Below are 16,893 nucleotides of genomic sequence, written 5' to 3'. Positions count from 1 at the left end.
TGACATTGTAATATGGTACTTTCATAGCAGGGCCTCCTTCACTAAAGTGGACCTATTATGCTTTCCCTTAATTTTGTGAAATATATATACTTTGCTTTAGTGGTGGACGCTCATATTAATTAAACTCATCCTTAATATGGTCATCAGAAGCACAGAGTTTTGGCTATAAACATATATATAGTTTACATATATAGCACACAATTCAAATCTTTTGTTTAAGACAGACAGCCAATCAGAACAAAGTGAGCCTGAGGTGAGGGGGAGGAGCTAAAACGACTTATTTCTGACAGCAGAAGAGCTGAGGGGCTGCACCAAGGCTCAGTATTAGATAATTAAAGATTAATCTGATATGTGATTCATGCAAAGCTACTCTAGTAAAGTCCAAGATCGAAAATGAGCATAACAGGAAATGAAATAACAAGAGATCCAAAATAGAAAAGCTCCCGGCAGTACTAAACGTACTAATGACCACGACACCCTGAAATTGTAGACAGTAAATTCTCTGGCTACAGATCTAACTACTTTATTACTGGATGAAAAATTCACGCTTTTTAATGTGCTGTTAGTTTTTTTGTGTAAAATGTGATGTAAGAGAAACTTGATTGACATGCTTTGAGTTTAGGCTGTAGAAACCATTCTGTCACACACACACTGCACACAAACTAAACATTTTTATAGTGTTGCCTCGGGGCTTTGAGGCTTGGCAAACACTTCATAATTCAATCATCTTTCATCACACTTTGTGACTCAGTAGCAAGTGTCAGGACACAGATATAATCAAACTCGCAGGAACCGAAAGTCAGATTTAGAATGACTTTAATATAAAATGAATGAAAACATAGCAGTCGATAAAACAGTCGAGTCATGTCTTTGTTGACTTCGATTAACAAAAAAGTTGAAATACCGTCTTTGGAAACAACGTAAAGCTCAAATATATGAGGAATGTCATTCTTGTAGTAACCACTAATCACAGTCATGAGACCAAAGAATGTACACAATTTATTTATATTTAAGAATCTGAACTAAAGTCATTTTGTAAATAATATCTATTGATGAAACCAAAGAATGTTGGAAATGAAAAAGAGGAACAATGCACTGTGTAATTTGTAATGAAACTGTATGTCAATAAATTTCTATTCTGCAACTTTAAAATAATTTCTGTGAATTTTCTATTTTTTTTTTCTTAACAACCACGCACAAATAAACTTAAGCGGTCACATAACATGCCTAACCACAACCTCTATCCCTAAGCTTAACTTTAAATTCAGCCTTGAATTAAGTGATAAATGTTGAGTGAGTTTGTGCTCCTATGAACCTCATTCATCACTGACTCACTGTACACGCATCATATCAATAAACAATTCAGTTGGTAATATTACTGAGGAAATGCTTTTCTAATTCTCTGGATCTTTGACGAACAATGAGAAAGGGAAGACATGGCTGCAAAGAAAAAAAACAAAGACTTTTAGAGATTGTTGCAGTGAACGAAATGCACATTTGATAACATTAAGACAGGGTTCTTGGGCTCAGTCCACAGAGCTGCTACCGTATTTCATTACCACCACGAAAAGACTTGTTAAATGGTTTGGCATGCTCGTTCAGAACATGCTCATGTCAGTCCTTGATATGCCTAAGGACATCGGGCGACTGTGAGCAGGCATTTCGCAGGAATACTGTAATTTCTGTGCTTACATGCACAGGAATTACAGCATTCCTGCAGAGTGGGACTTCCCAACCCATTGTAATCTTTGACATCTTATTTTATCAGCAGATCGACCGTACAAATCAGCTCTTGTTTCTCCCCTGGGTGTAAAAAATCAATTAACTGTCTGACTGTTACCCTGCTGTGTCTGCCTGCAGCATTCAAGGAAAAACTCTACTGATGGTGTTGGCACTGCACTGTCATACTGACCTGGCCAGCTGCTTCAGAAATCCTGGTCTCACAGGTGTCCCCTGCTCCTGCAGTACTATCTCAGGCTGCTTTTATTTAAAAAAGAGAAGAAAATATAGATAAATAACACACACCTGCTATAACTTGTTTTCACCACTTTTCCCATATGGTGATATAACCCCAAAAAGCATAAAAAACCCAAATACCCCCAAAACAAATCTAAAATGTTCAAGTATGTGAATTGACCAGGACAGAGCCACAAAAGGGCATAGGAAGAGATGCATTAACTAAGCCAGTATGAGGTTTTCAGTGGTCCATTCAACAGCCAACTTGTTATGTGCACTTTTTCAACTCTTGTTAACTCAAATATGTAACCAACCAATCACATTGCATCGCTCAATGGCTTTAGACGTGAAGACATGGTCCAGACAACCTGCTGAAGTTCAAGCTAAACATGTGGAACCTTAAAACAGATGGGTTATAGCAGCAGAAGACCCCACCAGGTACCACTCCTGTAAGCTAATAATGGGAAACTGAGGGTACAATTCATGAGGTCACCATAACTGGACAATTGAAGATTGGAAAAATGTTGTCTGGTCTGATGAGTCTGATTTCTGCAGCAAAATTCAACTTGGTCTGAATGTGGTGTAAAAACATAAAAGTATAGATCCCTCCAGCCTTATATGAATGGCTCAAGTTGGTGTTAGTGGTACACAATTGGTACTCTTTGGGTCTCGTAGTACTACTTTAGCATTATTTAAACGCCACAGCCTCTCTGAATTCTGTTGCTGACCACATCCATTGGTACACAACCACAGTGAGCCAATCGTCTGATGCCTACTCCCAGCATGATAACGCAACACGTCACAAAGCTCAAACCATCTCAACCTGGTTTCTTGAACATGACAATGAGTTCTTTGTACTCGTATGGCCTCCACAGTCACCAGATCAATCCAATAGAGTAGATTTGGGATCTGGCGGAACAGGAGACTTACATCACAGATGTTCAGCAAACAAATGTGTAGCAACTATGTGATGCTGTCATGTGAAAGACTCAGAGAAAAATCTCTGAGGAATCTTTCCAGCACCTTGTTGAATCTGTGTAATGAGAAATTAAGGTAGTTCTGAAGGCAAAAGCTGAGCCAAACTGATAGTAGCAAGGTTTACTGAACAGTAATAAGGTGACCAGCAAGTGCACATTTGGCTGTTTCGGTGAACAGAAACAGCCAAATGCGACCACAAAATTCTTTCAGTAAGTGAAGTCCTGGGTTATTCAAAGGAGCTTGCAAAGAAAAGCGTCTGGACTTCTTTAAGTTGCTTGAAGACGTTTCACCTCTCATCCTAGAAGCTTCTTCAGTTCTAAGGTCAAATGGTGGGGAGTCCCAGATTTAAACCTAGTGGGAGTATCCCCTCGCAGAGGGACAAAAGGACCCCCTGATGATCCTCTAATCGCCTGAGCCAAGGTGTGAAACTGGGTGTGGGTCCCAATCAGCCAGAGTTTCGGGTGTGTTCATTGTGAAACCTGGCCCCACCTTATCATGCGAATTCCTGAGGTCAGATGGCCCAGGATGTGAGTGGGCGTTAAGGCGTCTTGGGAGGGAACTCAAAACTGGATTATAGATGGCAGACAGTTGGTGTGGTAAACCACTGCCTCTGTTCAAAGATGGTCGCTCACAGTGGACATAGATGGCTTCTTTCACTCCTCTTTCAAACCATCTGTCCTCTCTGTCCAAAATGTGAACATTGGCATCCAATTTTTGAACAGAGAGGAGTGAAAGAAGCCATCTATGTCCACTGTGAGCGACCATCTTTGAACAGAGGCGGTGGTTTACCACACCAACTGTCTGCCATCTATAATCCAGTTTTGAGTTCCCTCCCAAGACGCCTTAACGCCCACTCACATCCTGGGCCATCTGACCTCAGGAATTCGCATGATAAGGTGGGGCCAGGTTTCACAATGAACACACCCGAAACTCTGGCTGATTGGGACCCACACCCAGTTTCACACCTTGGCTCAGGCGATTAGAGGATCATCAGGGGGTCCTTTTGTCCCTCTGCGAGGGGATACTCCCACTAGGTTTAAATCTGGGACTCCCCACCATTTGACCTTAGAACTGAAGAAGCTTCTCGGATGAGAGGTGAAACGTCTTCAAGCAACTTAAAGAAGTCCAGACACTTTTCTTTGCAAGCTCCTTTGACTACGATGACCTGGATGACTGAGAACCTTCACAGACAAGTCCTGGGTTACTAAAACTACATGTAAAAAGCAAACTACGGCCTTAAAATAACCACAAATTTGCAGTCAACATTAGTTTAAATTGAAATTAATTTCATAAAAATGTTTGCCATCCTTCTCTTAAAGCTCGTATGTACATTAACATCATCAAGACCACAACGTTCGAACATAATTCTTTTTAAAGCTTGCAGACTTGTATCGACACTTCCTTCTCAGCGTTAAGACAATAATAACTCAAAGGGCTGACATAACAAGTTTAAATCATTTTTTCCACTTGAAACAAATGCTGAAGGGGAAAAAAAGGAACAGAAGCGAGAGGTGGAAAAAGACAGAGTGGACAAATGTAGAAACAGAGGATCAGGTTAGATGAAAGGGCATGAACGAGAAAGGAACGGAGAGAGGGGTAATTTTGGATTTTACTGCTAATTAAACGAAAGCACATCACCACTCTCTCACATGCACACAATTACAGAGTTCTGTGTCTGATGTAATGCTATTATTAACCTTAATGACACTAGTTATCCTACCTGTCTGCGCTAATGTTAGCCTCGGGCTGCAATAAAGACAAAGATGCTACAAGAGTGTGTGTGTCAGAGAGGAAATGAAAGGGTGTTACAAGACTGACATTAGAGTTTGAAGCGTTGGAATCGTAACTCTAAACAATGACTGACGCTTCAATTTTACACGGAAGAGTGTGAGAATCGATCAGAAGTTACGAGTAAAACGTCGAACTGGAAAGGATCACCTTGTCAACGTGTCCTGGATCTTCTTTGGTCTTTCCCTGAGAGTGCTCACTGACCAAGTCCAACTTGCTGTAATTTAGACACAGACAACTTTCAAGTATCTGAGGAACTTTATTATAAATACAAGAAGATCTGTCAGTCAGTTTTGGTTGCCTCGGCAATAATTGTCCTGATTTAAGTGTGTTGGTGTGATCGTTTAAGTGTGCGTTATGCTCGCTCGGCCACCACAGATCGATACCTTTGTCATCAAATGGAAAATGTTCGCCTTTGATTTTTTTATTTTAACAAGCAAATAGTGGCTCCACAGATTAAGGTGATACATTTGAGGATTCAAAATAGGATTTAAATCTAGCCCATCTATCAGCATTCAGTCCTTTGCGTATTTGCTTAGGATGTTGTTAAAAAGTCCAATTCCATGTCTACTTCAGTTTTTAGAAACAAGGCCTTACATAACCTTTAAATGCTTTTGCTATTATTCACAAACCGTAGTACGATCAGTGAATGCAAGTACCTGACCCAGTCCCTGAGGCAGAGGAACAAGCAATCAAAATTTCAACTGGCTTTACAGCTGCTTTGAGGTTCTTCTGATGAACAGCTGTCTCACTACAGCAAACATCTCTGTCGTTGAGGCCTGGTCTTTTGAAATTTGTGTTCAGCTTCTTTGTGATTGGTGACGCATGCAAGGTGGCACAACAGTTGCAACAGTTACCTGCAGATCCCAGGATAAAATTTTGGGATTGTTGAAGGATTTTTTTTCTTGGGCATGACACCCAGCCTCGAACGAACTAGCAGTCTTTAAAATATGATAATATGACCAAATTACACACATAAAAAAAACCCAGCAGACTTTTTTTTTGGGGGGGGGGGGGGGGGGGGGGGGGGGGATATTGACGATCACCATGTTGCTTAAAAAAAATGAATGTATTCATATTAGTATATACATATCCAAGATAGTAGAGAGTGGTATTGCACTTTAATGCTGGCTTTCAAAAATTAAGGGACACACAGCAACTAGCTAACTTCTATCACCATAAGTCAGAACCCGGAATCACATCGTTGATGGCAGATCTTTGGTCATTTATTAGATCATCTAGTTTCTTTTACATTTCTACTAACTGTAACTAGTCTGCACAGTTCTTAAAAACTCTGACACTGTGACAGTAACAGCAAACTATCAGAGCTTTTGTCATTCTCTAAGTAGGTTCTACTATTTTCACAGAAAGCACCACCCAAGTCCGGCCAAATAAAGAACCTACTGTTAAAACATGTTAGTCCAAGAACTTTAATCTGCTAGGTCAATGACAAGAAATAAATAAAAAACACACAAAAAAAGAGCAAAATAAGAACCAACTATTTGCCAAAAGCAAGTTTAAAAAGTTTTTTTTTTTGGTGCTTTTTAAAAGACACCACAGATCTCAGGCTCAATGTGAGAGATCTCCAGAGTCTGGGGCCACTTGTCACAGCTGGGGCAGCAGCCGTGGTGGAGTGAATGAGGACCCAAGTTGCAGACAGTGGTGGAGATGCGAGTGAGGTTTGTTTACAGTGCTCGATAACAAAAGACGAGGGCAGAACTAAACATGAACCTAAACTGGGGAAAACTAATAATAACAAAACCATAACTCACAAAGTCACAGCCGGGGAAAACGTAAGGAGGTATGCAGGGGATGAAGAGCTGGGAAGGAAGATCAGAGTGTGGCGTAGAGATGACCACAAGACGCAGAATGACACAGGTTACACAGACGAACCGACAAGGAGCACAGACTGACACCCACGATATGTACACACAAAAGGTAATCAGGTAATGGCACACAGGAGGGAAGCACAGCAGATGCTAATTCACAAGACGACAGGAAAACACAAGCTGACACAGTGATAACAGACCTTCAAAGTAAAACAGGAAATTCACAAAGACAAACTCAGGGACACGAACAGATCACAGGAGGGAGAACACTAAAGCACTTAAACACAAGACCCAAACCCTAAGCCCTAATATAAAATAAGAATTAACACAAAACACAAGATGACACCAAAATGAAACACAAAATGCTGGGTCAACGACCGAGGACCATGACACCACTGTTGCAAAGGCTCTGCCTCCTTTAGTTCACAGCAGGCAGGCCCTGTTCACAACCACCTGCTAGGGATGTATGGATGTAAATGTCCACTTTAAGATGCTGGTGCTTGTCCATGCAGAGTTCTAAAAGTTAAAAACAGCATCTTAAAGTGGACCCTGAAATTGATGGGAGCCAGTACAACTGAGTTAGCGAGGGTCTCACATGGAAGTGTGTAGATTACAGTGGGAGAAATGTAGTGGAAGTACTTTGCCATGTGAGCAAATAACTACACAATGCCAGTTGTGTATGAAATTTGCACATAAGCTTCATCATTAACTGCTTCCTTATACTGGATCAAGTGTCTGCTTATCAAAATAGTACATGTCAAAAAAAAAGCCAACCTTCCATGAAATATCCTTGTACATCTTTAGATCTAACATAATCTGCCATCCACACTATATTAGGTCAGTGAGCAAGTACAAAGAAACTCTACAAGCGCCCTTAAGGGCACTAAACTATTCATTTTTTCTTGTGACTAAGGAAACTTTCTGGTTCAGAAAGCTTCCGATTGGCCAGAAATCTTAAAAACAGCAGTGCTTATATGATTTGTGTGCAAAAAACAAGAACTTCTAAATCCAGATACATAGAGGCTTGAAAATAACCATCATTTAGAGTCAAGGCCCAGAAAAGAGAAAAGTGAACCAATGGTGGCTTGTGTTAAAAATACAATTGAGAGCCTAACTATAACTGATCCTGCTTCACAGGAAAACAGTAGAGATGTAATTCATTTTTATCAGGAAGTCCTAAAAACTCCCTCCTTCAGTTAATCCAAAATGCTGCAGCAAGAGTCCTGACAGGGACTAGAAAGAGAGAGCATATTTCTCCTGTTTTGGCTTCCCCTCATTGGCTTCCTGTTAAATCCAGAATTGAATTCAAAATCCTGCTCCTCACATACAAGGTCTTAAATAATCAGGCCCCATCTTATCTTAATGACCTTGTAGTACCATATCACCCTATTAGAGCACTTCGCTCTCGCTCTGCAGGCCTACTTGTTGTTCCTAGAGTATTTAAAAGTAGAATGGGAGGCAGAGCCTTCAGTTTTCAGGCCCCTCTTCTGTGGAACCAGCTTCCAGTTTGGATTCGGGAGACAGACACTATCTCTACTTTCAAGACTAGGCTTAAAAATCTCAGTGAAATTTTATTTCCTGTGAATTGGTTCTGAAGCTTGAGGCTGTGCCGTTTGCAGGGTGTGTGTGTGTTTCCTGAGTTTTAAAAAGGAGACACTTCTGTTTACATAAGTTAAAACAAACTAGATGGAACACGAGACCTTGTTTATGTGTGTGCACACATTTCAAATAATAATTTTCGCCCCACTGATCTGACTGTCAGAGTGATTGAGGTGGCGCCTCTTGCCTGTTTCATAACTGCAAGAACCACTGAAGCGTGCGTTTGTGTGTGTGAAACAAAGTGGTCGTCAAAATGAATGACTTAGTGATTTTATGAGCAAGGACACTGATTTTGATCCCTAAACTGTGCGTGTATAATACTTGTATGAACAAGTGTCCTCTTATTGTTCGCATCGTCTTATAACAGCAACATAAATGGACTCCGAAGGAGAACACAAAAATATGCACTGGCTTCTTTCCGAGAAAGTTTACCTATGTCAGTCACCTCAGTGACTCAGTCACCTTATTTCACCTGAAATAGAGTAAATCTAAACGAGGGTTAAGGCCCCCACTGGGTGACCCTTTGTCGAGCTCTGCGTGTACACAGAGCCAATACAGAAGCTACAAGATGTGCATTGGTGCAGTCCTCCAGATAGCCAAAAGTATGTCAGCTATGAGCCGATCCTATATAATAATAATCATCATAACAATAATAATTATAACGATTAAATAAAAAAGGAATACACCAGAAGACTAAAATATGTTAATCAATAGAAAAAAAGTGAGAAAAAGGGCGATAAAAGATGTCATCACATAAAAAGCAAGTCCTTAAAGGAACTGACTCTACAAGCTTTATGTCCTCTTCTAAGGCCCCAATTGAAAAAGGATGATGACCTTCAGACTGAAAACTTGACTTTGGAAAGGCTCCATCCGTGGATCTAACGCTGTGACTGGCTCAGATGAAGCAGAGGGCAGGTCCGGGCGTGCTTTAGAAGTTATTATTATCTTAAAATCAATTATAAAATGTACAGGGAGCAAACGGATTAATCCATGAAGTCAGGATAAGAACAATGTTATTCTGCAGTTTGCATTGGTTTTAAATCTAGAGCTGGATCTAATTTAGAGGAAGCAGAACTGGACAGCTTTTTGTTGTTGTTGTTGTGTTGGTCCGATTTAAATTGTCCAGTCAAATCTGTCCCCCTTTGGGTTCCAAAACAGCCCTGACCTGTCGAGGCACAGACTTCACCAGACCCGTGAAGGTGTGCTGTGGAATCTGACCATGCCACTTGCCCTAATGCTCTGTGGTCTAGTTCTGATCCTCACATGCCCATTGTTGGCACTTTCAGTAGTGGACAGGGGCCACCATGGACACCCTGACCAACACGCTCTCATCCCAACGTGGAACATACCGATGACTGTGACAAATTATCAGCATGTTTCTATTGGATTCAATTGACAACACAAAGCGTTTGATAAGGACACGGAAGGGTACCTTTCTCGTTACTATGTGACACCTAGGGGTGTGACACATCGTCGGTATGTTACACATTGAGATTAAAGCTCTGCCCTGACTGGTCTGTGGTTATGCAAACAAACTGTGATACTCTGTGTATTCTGACAACTGTCTATCAGAACCAATAATAACTTTTTCCCACAATCTGAGCTACAGTAGCCCGTCTGTTGGATCGTACCACACAGGCCAGCCTCCCCACGAACCTTGGCCATTCATGACCCTGTCTCTGTTTCACCACTGTTTCTTCTTTGGACCACTTTAATAGATACTGACCATTGCAGACGGAAACACCCTACAAGAGCAGCAGTTTTGGAGACGTTCTGACCCAGTAATCCAGCCATCACAGTTTGGTCCTTGTTAGACTCACTCAAATCGTTACGCTTTTTCATTTTTCCTGCTTCGAACATCAGCTTTGAAGATAAAACTCCATCTGCTATGTGCATCCGGGCTTCAGTGAGGCTCACCTTCTACGTCTATAGTTTGTTTACATGCTCAGTTGGCTCGCGCTCAAGTTTCTGCTGAAGAGCACCAATTTCTTCTTTTAACTCTCTTTTCAGTTTGCCTTTCAAAGTGCTTAGTTCGGTTTTTAGCTCTTGCGTAAGGTCTTTTATGTCTCTACCGATTGTAGCAAGCCAAACTCGGAGTGTCTCGTTGTGAACTTGGCGGTCCACTTCTTCTGTTGTGCCATCTTCGCTTTCCAAGACGATTCCAGGTTGTACCACAGCTTTGTATTGCTGCCGGTTCGTTTTTCTACTTCTTTGTTCATTCCCACCACCCATCATCTCACGTTTATTTGGCCTGTTAAAGTATGTGGTGGGTTTATTATGCCCAACTTAGGGGAGTAGCTAACTATGTGTCTGCTCTCTCGCCACCTTCAACTAGCTCACCATTTCACTTCAAACCAAGTGCAACTTCTGCTGTTTTCCATTAGCATAAAACTTGTCACAAGAGAACCAGGTGAGTGTTGAAGATATGCAATTTTTACATTTTCAAAGACAATTTTAAATGTTACAAATGGAGCAAATGCAGTTTGTGAGAGATGTATGTAGAGAGAGAACACTCACCCAGTCACTGCCACCCTGTTTTCGGCCTCCGTGTCATTGATTAAGTCCTTTAGTATGGCCTCCTCTAGTGGTGAATCTCTCTTTAACTGAGGCTCAGGAATGGAAGGGATGTGCTGCCTTACATCATTCTCCTACAGAAAGACGCTTCAATGACTTCCCAGCTCGACTGTACTGTTGTATTACCTGATTGCACTCTATTATATTATAAGGAAAACATCATACAACCTTTCATCTAGTCACTGATTTTAACTTTAAACTATGTGTTCAGAGCAGAACTTTTCGGCACTAACCACAGCAACATATATTTCTTTGTTTAATAGTTTGAATATAAAATGTAAACATTCTCTCGTGTACTCTTGTGAGTAACATAATAATCCACTCACCTCCACTGATTGAGACCCTGAAAGAACACAAATAAACTGACATGAGATATCATCATCCCTGAACACTATCCTTGATCATTGTTCTCATTTCCCAAGATTTTCTCTCTTTGATTCCTTCCCTTATTTCCTCGTGTCTTAAAGATGAGTTATAAAGAAGGCAGGTGTAAACCAACAGGGAAAGAATTTTTTTGTTTTGGAGCCATAATTTTAAATGAAAACAGTTAATATTAGGTATTGCACAATATAGCTGTGTTATGATATATTGTTATATTTTATGGGCCATTTGACATATTTTATCTGTCAGATGAAGTGGAGTCATCCTTAAGAGATGGACAGAGGAGAAGCAACAAGGTGGCATAAAATAAAGAATAGAAAACTGCTAAACCTCTATAAAGTATTCGTCCATGCCTCTGCTTGCATCTTGCTTTTGATGACACAAAAAGATAAATAAGGGTGACGAATTAAATCTCTCTTCCCAGATTCTGTCCTTAAAACATAATTTAAAAAAAAAAAAAAGGTGAAAGTCAGTTTAGTTGAAGCTTCCTTTACTTTATAGTGTGTTATGTTAGTACGTCAGCTTTAAAGCTGCAAGATATCCAGCAGACGTGCAGCTGCCCTCACCGTTCTGCATGTTTTTCTCCAGGTAGAGGATAAGAGTGAAAGGGTAGATGCTCAGATTCATCTCATCATGTTTGCACACACTCTCCCACTGTTTCTTATCTGACAGCTACAGTTAACAAAATACACCAGGCAGGAGCTACCATTCACATTTTGACTTCTGTGATCCTTATTACATACCTATGGACTGTATTATATCAGTTTAGTAGCATAGGTAGAGAAATAATGGGTCAAATTGAGGGATGAAAGGCGCTTAAACGCAGAGATGATGCAGAGGTGAAGGATACAAGGAAAGATGATGTAATGGGTGGAGGAGAAGGGCTGAAGGTCATCCAGGTTGCCAAGAACGGTTCTAATAATTTCCTTAAAACAGAGAAGAAGAGGCACAAACATGAAAAGAGGATCTAAAAAAGAACAGTGTGTGAAAGAACACATGGGTGCTGAGAAGGATCCACAATTACCTCTAATTCCTGATTGAAGGCGACTTCTCCCATAACATCCTGTTGGCTGTTGAGACACACCCATTTGATGCTCACATAAAGTTTCTCTCTTAAAGAAGTTGTCAACTTATTACAAAAGCAGTAAGGTTAAATATAATATCTATCGTGTCACTAAAGGCTTTTTATCAACCTGGCCATCCTGCTTGGAATTCCCATACGAACTGTGCTATTTAAACCATTTCAGCATGAATAGTTTTCGATGACTGCAAGCTTCTTTGCAACCCACCTCCACCCCCTCTGTTACCACTGAGGTTCTGCTGCTGCTGCTGCTTTGATAGAGTATGGGTGGACACCAGAGCAGAGCCATACTGTACGACCAAATATGACACACTGTGGTGAGAATATTTTGATTAAAGTTGTCCTGACAGAAATAGAAACGGTTAAGTGCTGCAGGGCTTTAAATGTGTAAAAAAAACATGTATGTTGTATTTTAAATAACAGAAAATAGCTTTAAGGCAGAATCAAGGATCACTCAGACTTTTATTATGGGGCATTATCCTGGAATATAGACATACAGCTCCAGTGAGATATGTTTCTCTTTTGCTGATCAAAATAACTGCCAGGAATCATATATCGTGATATATAACAGAAACCCTTATAAAGAGTGGCATTAAAAGCACGGAAATCATCAAAGCTTGAAGCACAGCTGTTTCCCCAACTGATTTGGGGATTGAAAACATTTTACAGTGCTTTAAAGAACTTAGACTATCAAAGGAAAAGGGATGTCCCACGTGGCAAGAAGAAAAAAGGTAGGTGCAACCTGAATCCTTACTTTCTCTGCAGCGCGTGTACTGATTTGAAGCTGTGCTGCAGGTTTGCTCTGCTTTGAAGACATACACGTGGAAGTGGAATCGTCTCAGGCTTAGACACAGTTAAATTATTTCATAGCTGAAAATGCTAGTAAAGCTCATTCTGGTTTGGAGAAAGACTACTAAGAAACGAGCAAACAAGAAAGTCTTCACTAGCACACAATTAGGATTCGACTGTTACCATGTTTATTTCTGCTTTTTTATGTGGGGATGTGACGTTGGTTCATTCTCTATACTGAAGAGAGGCAAAACGCACTAATCACAAAAATCACAGGAACACTTTGAAAACACATCAGATCTCAAACAAAGCCTTGTTTAGTAGAAGACTAAAGAGACGCTCGGTTTAAAGGCGCTTAGCATTACAGTTGTCTCTCACTGTGACTACAATGCTTGATAACTATACTGATATTGACTGAGTCGTGTATTAGGAATGAAAGCATGCAGAATTTCCTGAAAATGAAAATTATCAACCTAGAGAGTAACTGAACTCGAAAAACTCTGAAAATGGGCCGAAATTTCATTGGAGCAACTCAAAATGGTACCCAGTAATTTGCATGGCCCCTACGTGCTTGTATGCAAGCCCGAGAATGTCGGGGCATCCTGGAGGAGTCTCGCTACCTGTGAAACTTTTGTAGAGTCCAGGTATCAACTCATGCTATCAGCAGTGACAGTGATACTAGCCAGATGCAAAACTAGTTAAAAAAAATAGTGACAAACGATCAGGAGGGGAAAAATGTCAGTGACGTCCACCCTCTAACACCGTTGCTGTGTTGGGGGTTGTCTTATTGTCGCCCAGTTGTTGTGAACCTTTAGTTAATTCCATTAACACTGCAGCAGCTGAAACTAATTAACAACCCCATCTGCTGTTTAACTGACCACATCAATATTGCTGAAGTTTAGCTAATATTAAGCTATACTCTGATTAAAAAGCCTTCCTTTCATTTTTCTGAGCTGTACACATATAAACTAGAGCCTGAGTACGAAACACTATGTATAACGCTGCCTTGCCTGTAGCTGGAGCCTCCTCTGATCGTGAACTTGTAGATGAAACTCCCTGCTTTAAAGAATCGAGTTTCTGGGAGAGGAAATGAGAAGGCCTGCAACGGCATAGTCGACCTAAATGAGCTTAGGAAATAAAATGAGAAAATTAGCCAATTCATGTATTCATTGTTATAGTGAGGATTCAATAGGAAATACAGCAGGGAGAAAATGTTCAGATAGCTATACAGGGCAGATTTCACATGCAGTACTGTCCTTACATATGTTAGAAAAACAAAATTTCTTTCTCGCTTTAGTATTTTTTTAATTACCGTATTGTCTAATGCTTAAAATTGCGACCTCGAATTCGCTACCTCGTTCACTGGGTTATCTCCGACCTCAAGCAGACCGTGAACAGTTAAATCTGTATCCGTCAATCAAACGTCTGATTCGTCTCGAGATTTGCTGAGCAGGATATATTCCCGCCTTCCGGCCGCTCGGGCTGCTGTGATTCGTTGGATCCCTCACGTCTTCTTCCAATCCACAGTGTCAGAGCAGGTGTCACTATGGTGACGGCGAAAACCGACCCAACTGTCACGTGACTGTCAGCTGACCACATATGGTAGCTAGTAGTAGGAAACTGTGCTCATGCTGGAAGTTACCTTTGCTTTATAACTTGTTAGTAATTTCTTTGAGAGGACACTGCCAGTGTATGCACCGCCTTTCCTAAAGAAGTCACTTGAGGTGAAAAAAAGGTGGGGTGGAAATATTTTTCACGTAAAATTGTTTATATATTAGAGTATACCGTCCCCTTCCTGCATTGTAATGTCCACGTGTCTGCCTACAGAAATTATTAAAAGTGCTCTTCAAGTGTCATAGTCTTCATACACTGTGACCAGCTAAATTAGTGATGTTAGTTTACATCTTCGTGTTGCTTGCCTTTCTTATTTTGCGTTAGAGAAGCACCAAAAAGTCTCTAGTGGAACAAGATAAAATCTGTATTGTTACCAAGTTTAAGGAAGTGCTTTCAAGCAATTTTCCAGTGATGTAACACACAAAATGGGGCAAAGGGCAGCAGAAAACCGGCTAAACTCACTTTCTCTATCCATCTTTGATAGAGCTTGGCAAACCAGTTATTCCTAACAGGGTGCAAAGTAAAGAAGGGCCTTGCAGTCCAGGATGTCGTCCACCACCACCTCCTCTGTTACCCTGAATACTGGGGTTCAAATGCCCCTCCTGGGGTTGGGGACTTACAAGTTGCACGGCTCTGAAGAAGTGTATCGCGCCGTGGATGCCGCCCTGGCTGCGGGTTACCGGGCCTTTGATAGTGCAGCCGTCTACCGGAATGAAGCCGACATGGGCCGATCCCTGAGGGAGCTCCTGCACAAGCATGGCTTGACCAGACAGGATGTGTTCATAACCAGGTGATGCACAGGCTTCTAAAGCATAAGTTGACACATGATTTCTAAGAGAACACATTGGGGCTTCTAAAGCTGACTTGAGGTGTTGCGCTGCTCATTCAGATCCCTGTTTCTCTTCCTGTGTTTCAGTAAGCTGGGCCCTAAGGATCAGGGTGAGCGGGCTATGGAAGGTGCCCTTCACAGCCTGTCTCAGCTGGACTTGGGTTACATTGACCTCTATTTGATTCACTGGCCTGGCACGCAGGGTCTAGCAGTGGCTGATCAGAGCAACCCAGGTAGACTCCACTTTTTTTTTTTCCAGGTGTTTCGAGTGATCTATATTTCATTTCTGCACTAACTGCACAAAACCCATTCAAGCTGTCTTCTCTCATTCCTCCACTGCAACATAGCAGGCATTGAGTAACGGCAGAGATGAGGTCCTAATAAATATTTGATCCCAGGAAACCGAGCTCAGAGTTGGGCCACGCTGGAGGAGCTGCATGGCCAGGGGAAGCTGAAGGCCATTGGAGTGTCCAACTATACAGTGGCTCACATGAGAGAACTAATGCAGAGCTGCAAAGTCCCCCCTGCAGTTCTACAGGTACAGTGCAGGAGTTTGAATGGAGGACAGTGAAAGACATTAGCAGCTGTTTGAAATCTCACGTTTTTTTTTGTGTTCTTCAGGTAGAGTTTCACCCACGTCTGTGCCAAGCAGAGCTGAAGAGTGTTTGTGAGGAGTATGGAGTCTGTTTCCAAGCATATTCCTCCTTAGGCCAAGGAGATCTGGTTACTGACCCTGTGGTCCTGGAGGTGGCAAAGCAGTGCCAACGCACCCCCGCACAAGTGAGCCCACTCGCTCTGCTATCTTGGGTATACCTTTGTTTTTATTGCAAACATTTTAAGGTTCTTCTGTCCCTCTCCTCAGGTGCTGCTGCGGTGGGCGGTGCAGCAGGGTGTCGCTGTGCTCCCAAAGTCATCAAACGCAGACCGAATACAGGAGAACGCCAGACTTTTTGACTTTACACTGAGCGACGCAGACATGGACAGACTGTCAGCTTTGGACTGTGGACAGAAGTACTGCTGGGATCCGTCAGGGGTCGCCTGAAACACCAGCTTGTGTCCTCCATGATGCCTTTTTGTCTTCAGTTTTACAGTGGTAGTTGTTTTTTTTTTTTTTGGGGGGGGGGGGTTGGGTTGTTTTTTTTTAAAGCTGTTACAAGTTTTGTGTCGACACTTTGTTAATTTCAAGACAAAAATACAGCATATTGTGGTATGAACTCTAAATCTATGGAACGTCACCCATCACATGACTTTATTGTCAACCATAAGCCATGTCTTAGTGAGAACCTTTCCCTTTGTTATTGGATAACGAAAACTTTTACATATCTGTCAGTTTAACTGTTGCTCCTTATTCTTCATAATCTCTTGCCTTTCCTTTGCCTAATATCTTTGACTAACCAGAAATCTCCATTGAACATAACTCAAAGGTCTTCTAAACCTGTGTAAAGACAATTAAAAGAACAAAATACCTTTTAAAA

At 41.4% G+C, this 16,893-nt stretch overlaps 2 protein-coding genes across 4 annotated transcripts; one reads left to right on the top strand and one right to left on the bottom strand.

Annotated features, from left to right (window-relative positions):
• Window positions 1-805: 805 nt before the first annotated feature.
• On the bottom strand, window positions 806-14,515 carry majin (membrane anchored junction protein). 3 transcript variants are annotated; one of them, XM_086284431.1, is made up of 10 exons: window positions 14,288-14,515; window positions 13,986-14,102; window positions 12,130-12,175; window positions 11,956-12,031; window positions 11,672-11,770; window positions 11,051-11,067; window positions 10,668-10,798; window positions 4,873-4,939; window positions 1,913-1,980; window positions 806-1,440 (listed from the first exon to the last, which is right to left on the bottom strand). In XM_086284431.1, exons 2-10 carry the CDS (start codon window positions 14,084-14,086, stop codon window positions 1,395-1,397), a joined length of 651 nt encoding a protein of 216 aa, XP_086140557.1. In that variant the 5' UTR covers window positions 14,087-14,102; window positions 14,288-14,515; the 3' UTR covers window positions 806-1,394. The 3 variants fall into 3 exon arrangements, with proteins under 3 accessions (XP_086140557.1, XP_086140550.1, XP_086140566.1); XM_086284424.1 differs by having other exon boundaries at window positions 14,330-14,513; XM_086284440.1 differs by having other exon boundaries at window positions 1,913-1,977; window positions 14,330-14,513.
• On the top strand, window positions 14,453-16,893 carry LOC147335965 (uncharacterized). The gene is made up of 6 exons (XM_086284412.1): window positions 14,453-14,710; window positions 15,074-15,379; window positions 15,506-15,651; window positions 15,817-15,956; window positions 16,040-16,198; window positions 16,281-16,893. Exons 2-6 carry the CDS (start codon window positions 15,135-15,137, stop codon window positions 16,458-16,460), a joined length of 870 nt encoding a protein of 289 aa, XP_086140538.1. The 5' UTR covers window positions 14,453-14,710; window positions 15,074-15,134; the 3' UTR covers window positions 16,461-16,893.

This window comes from Aulonocara sp. 'chitande type north' Nkhata Bay, linkage group LG3 (assembly GCF_057382095.1).
Source record: "Aulonocara sp. 'chitande type north' Nkhata Bay isolate Kocher_YH1m ecotype deep benthic linkage group LG3, A_spYH_male_GT1.1, whole genome shotgun sequence".
Lineage (NCBI taxonomy): Eukaryota > Metazoa > Chordata > Actinopteri > Cichliformes > Cichlidae > Aulonocara > Aulonocara sp. 'chitande type north' Nkhata Bay.
Note: the sequence above shows the minus strand (reverse complement) of the source record. Positions and strands in the feature narration are given on the sequence as shown.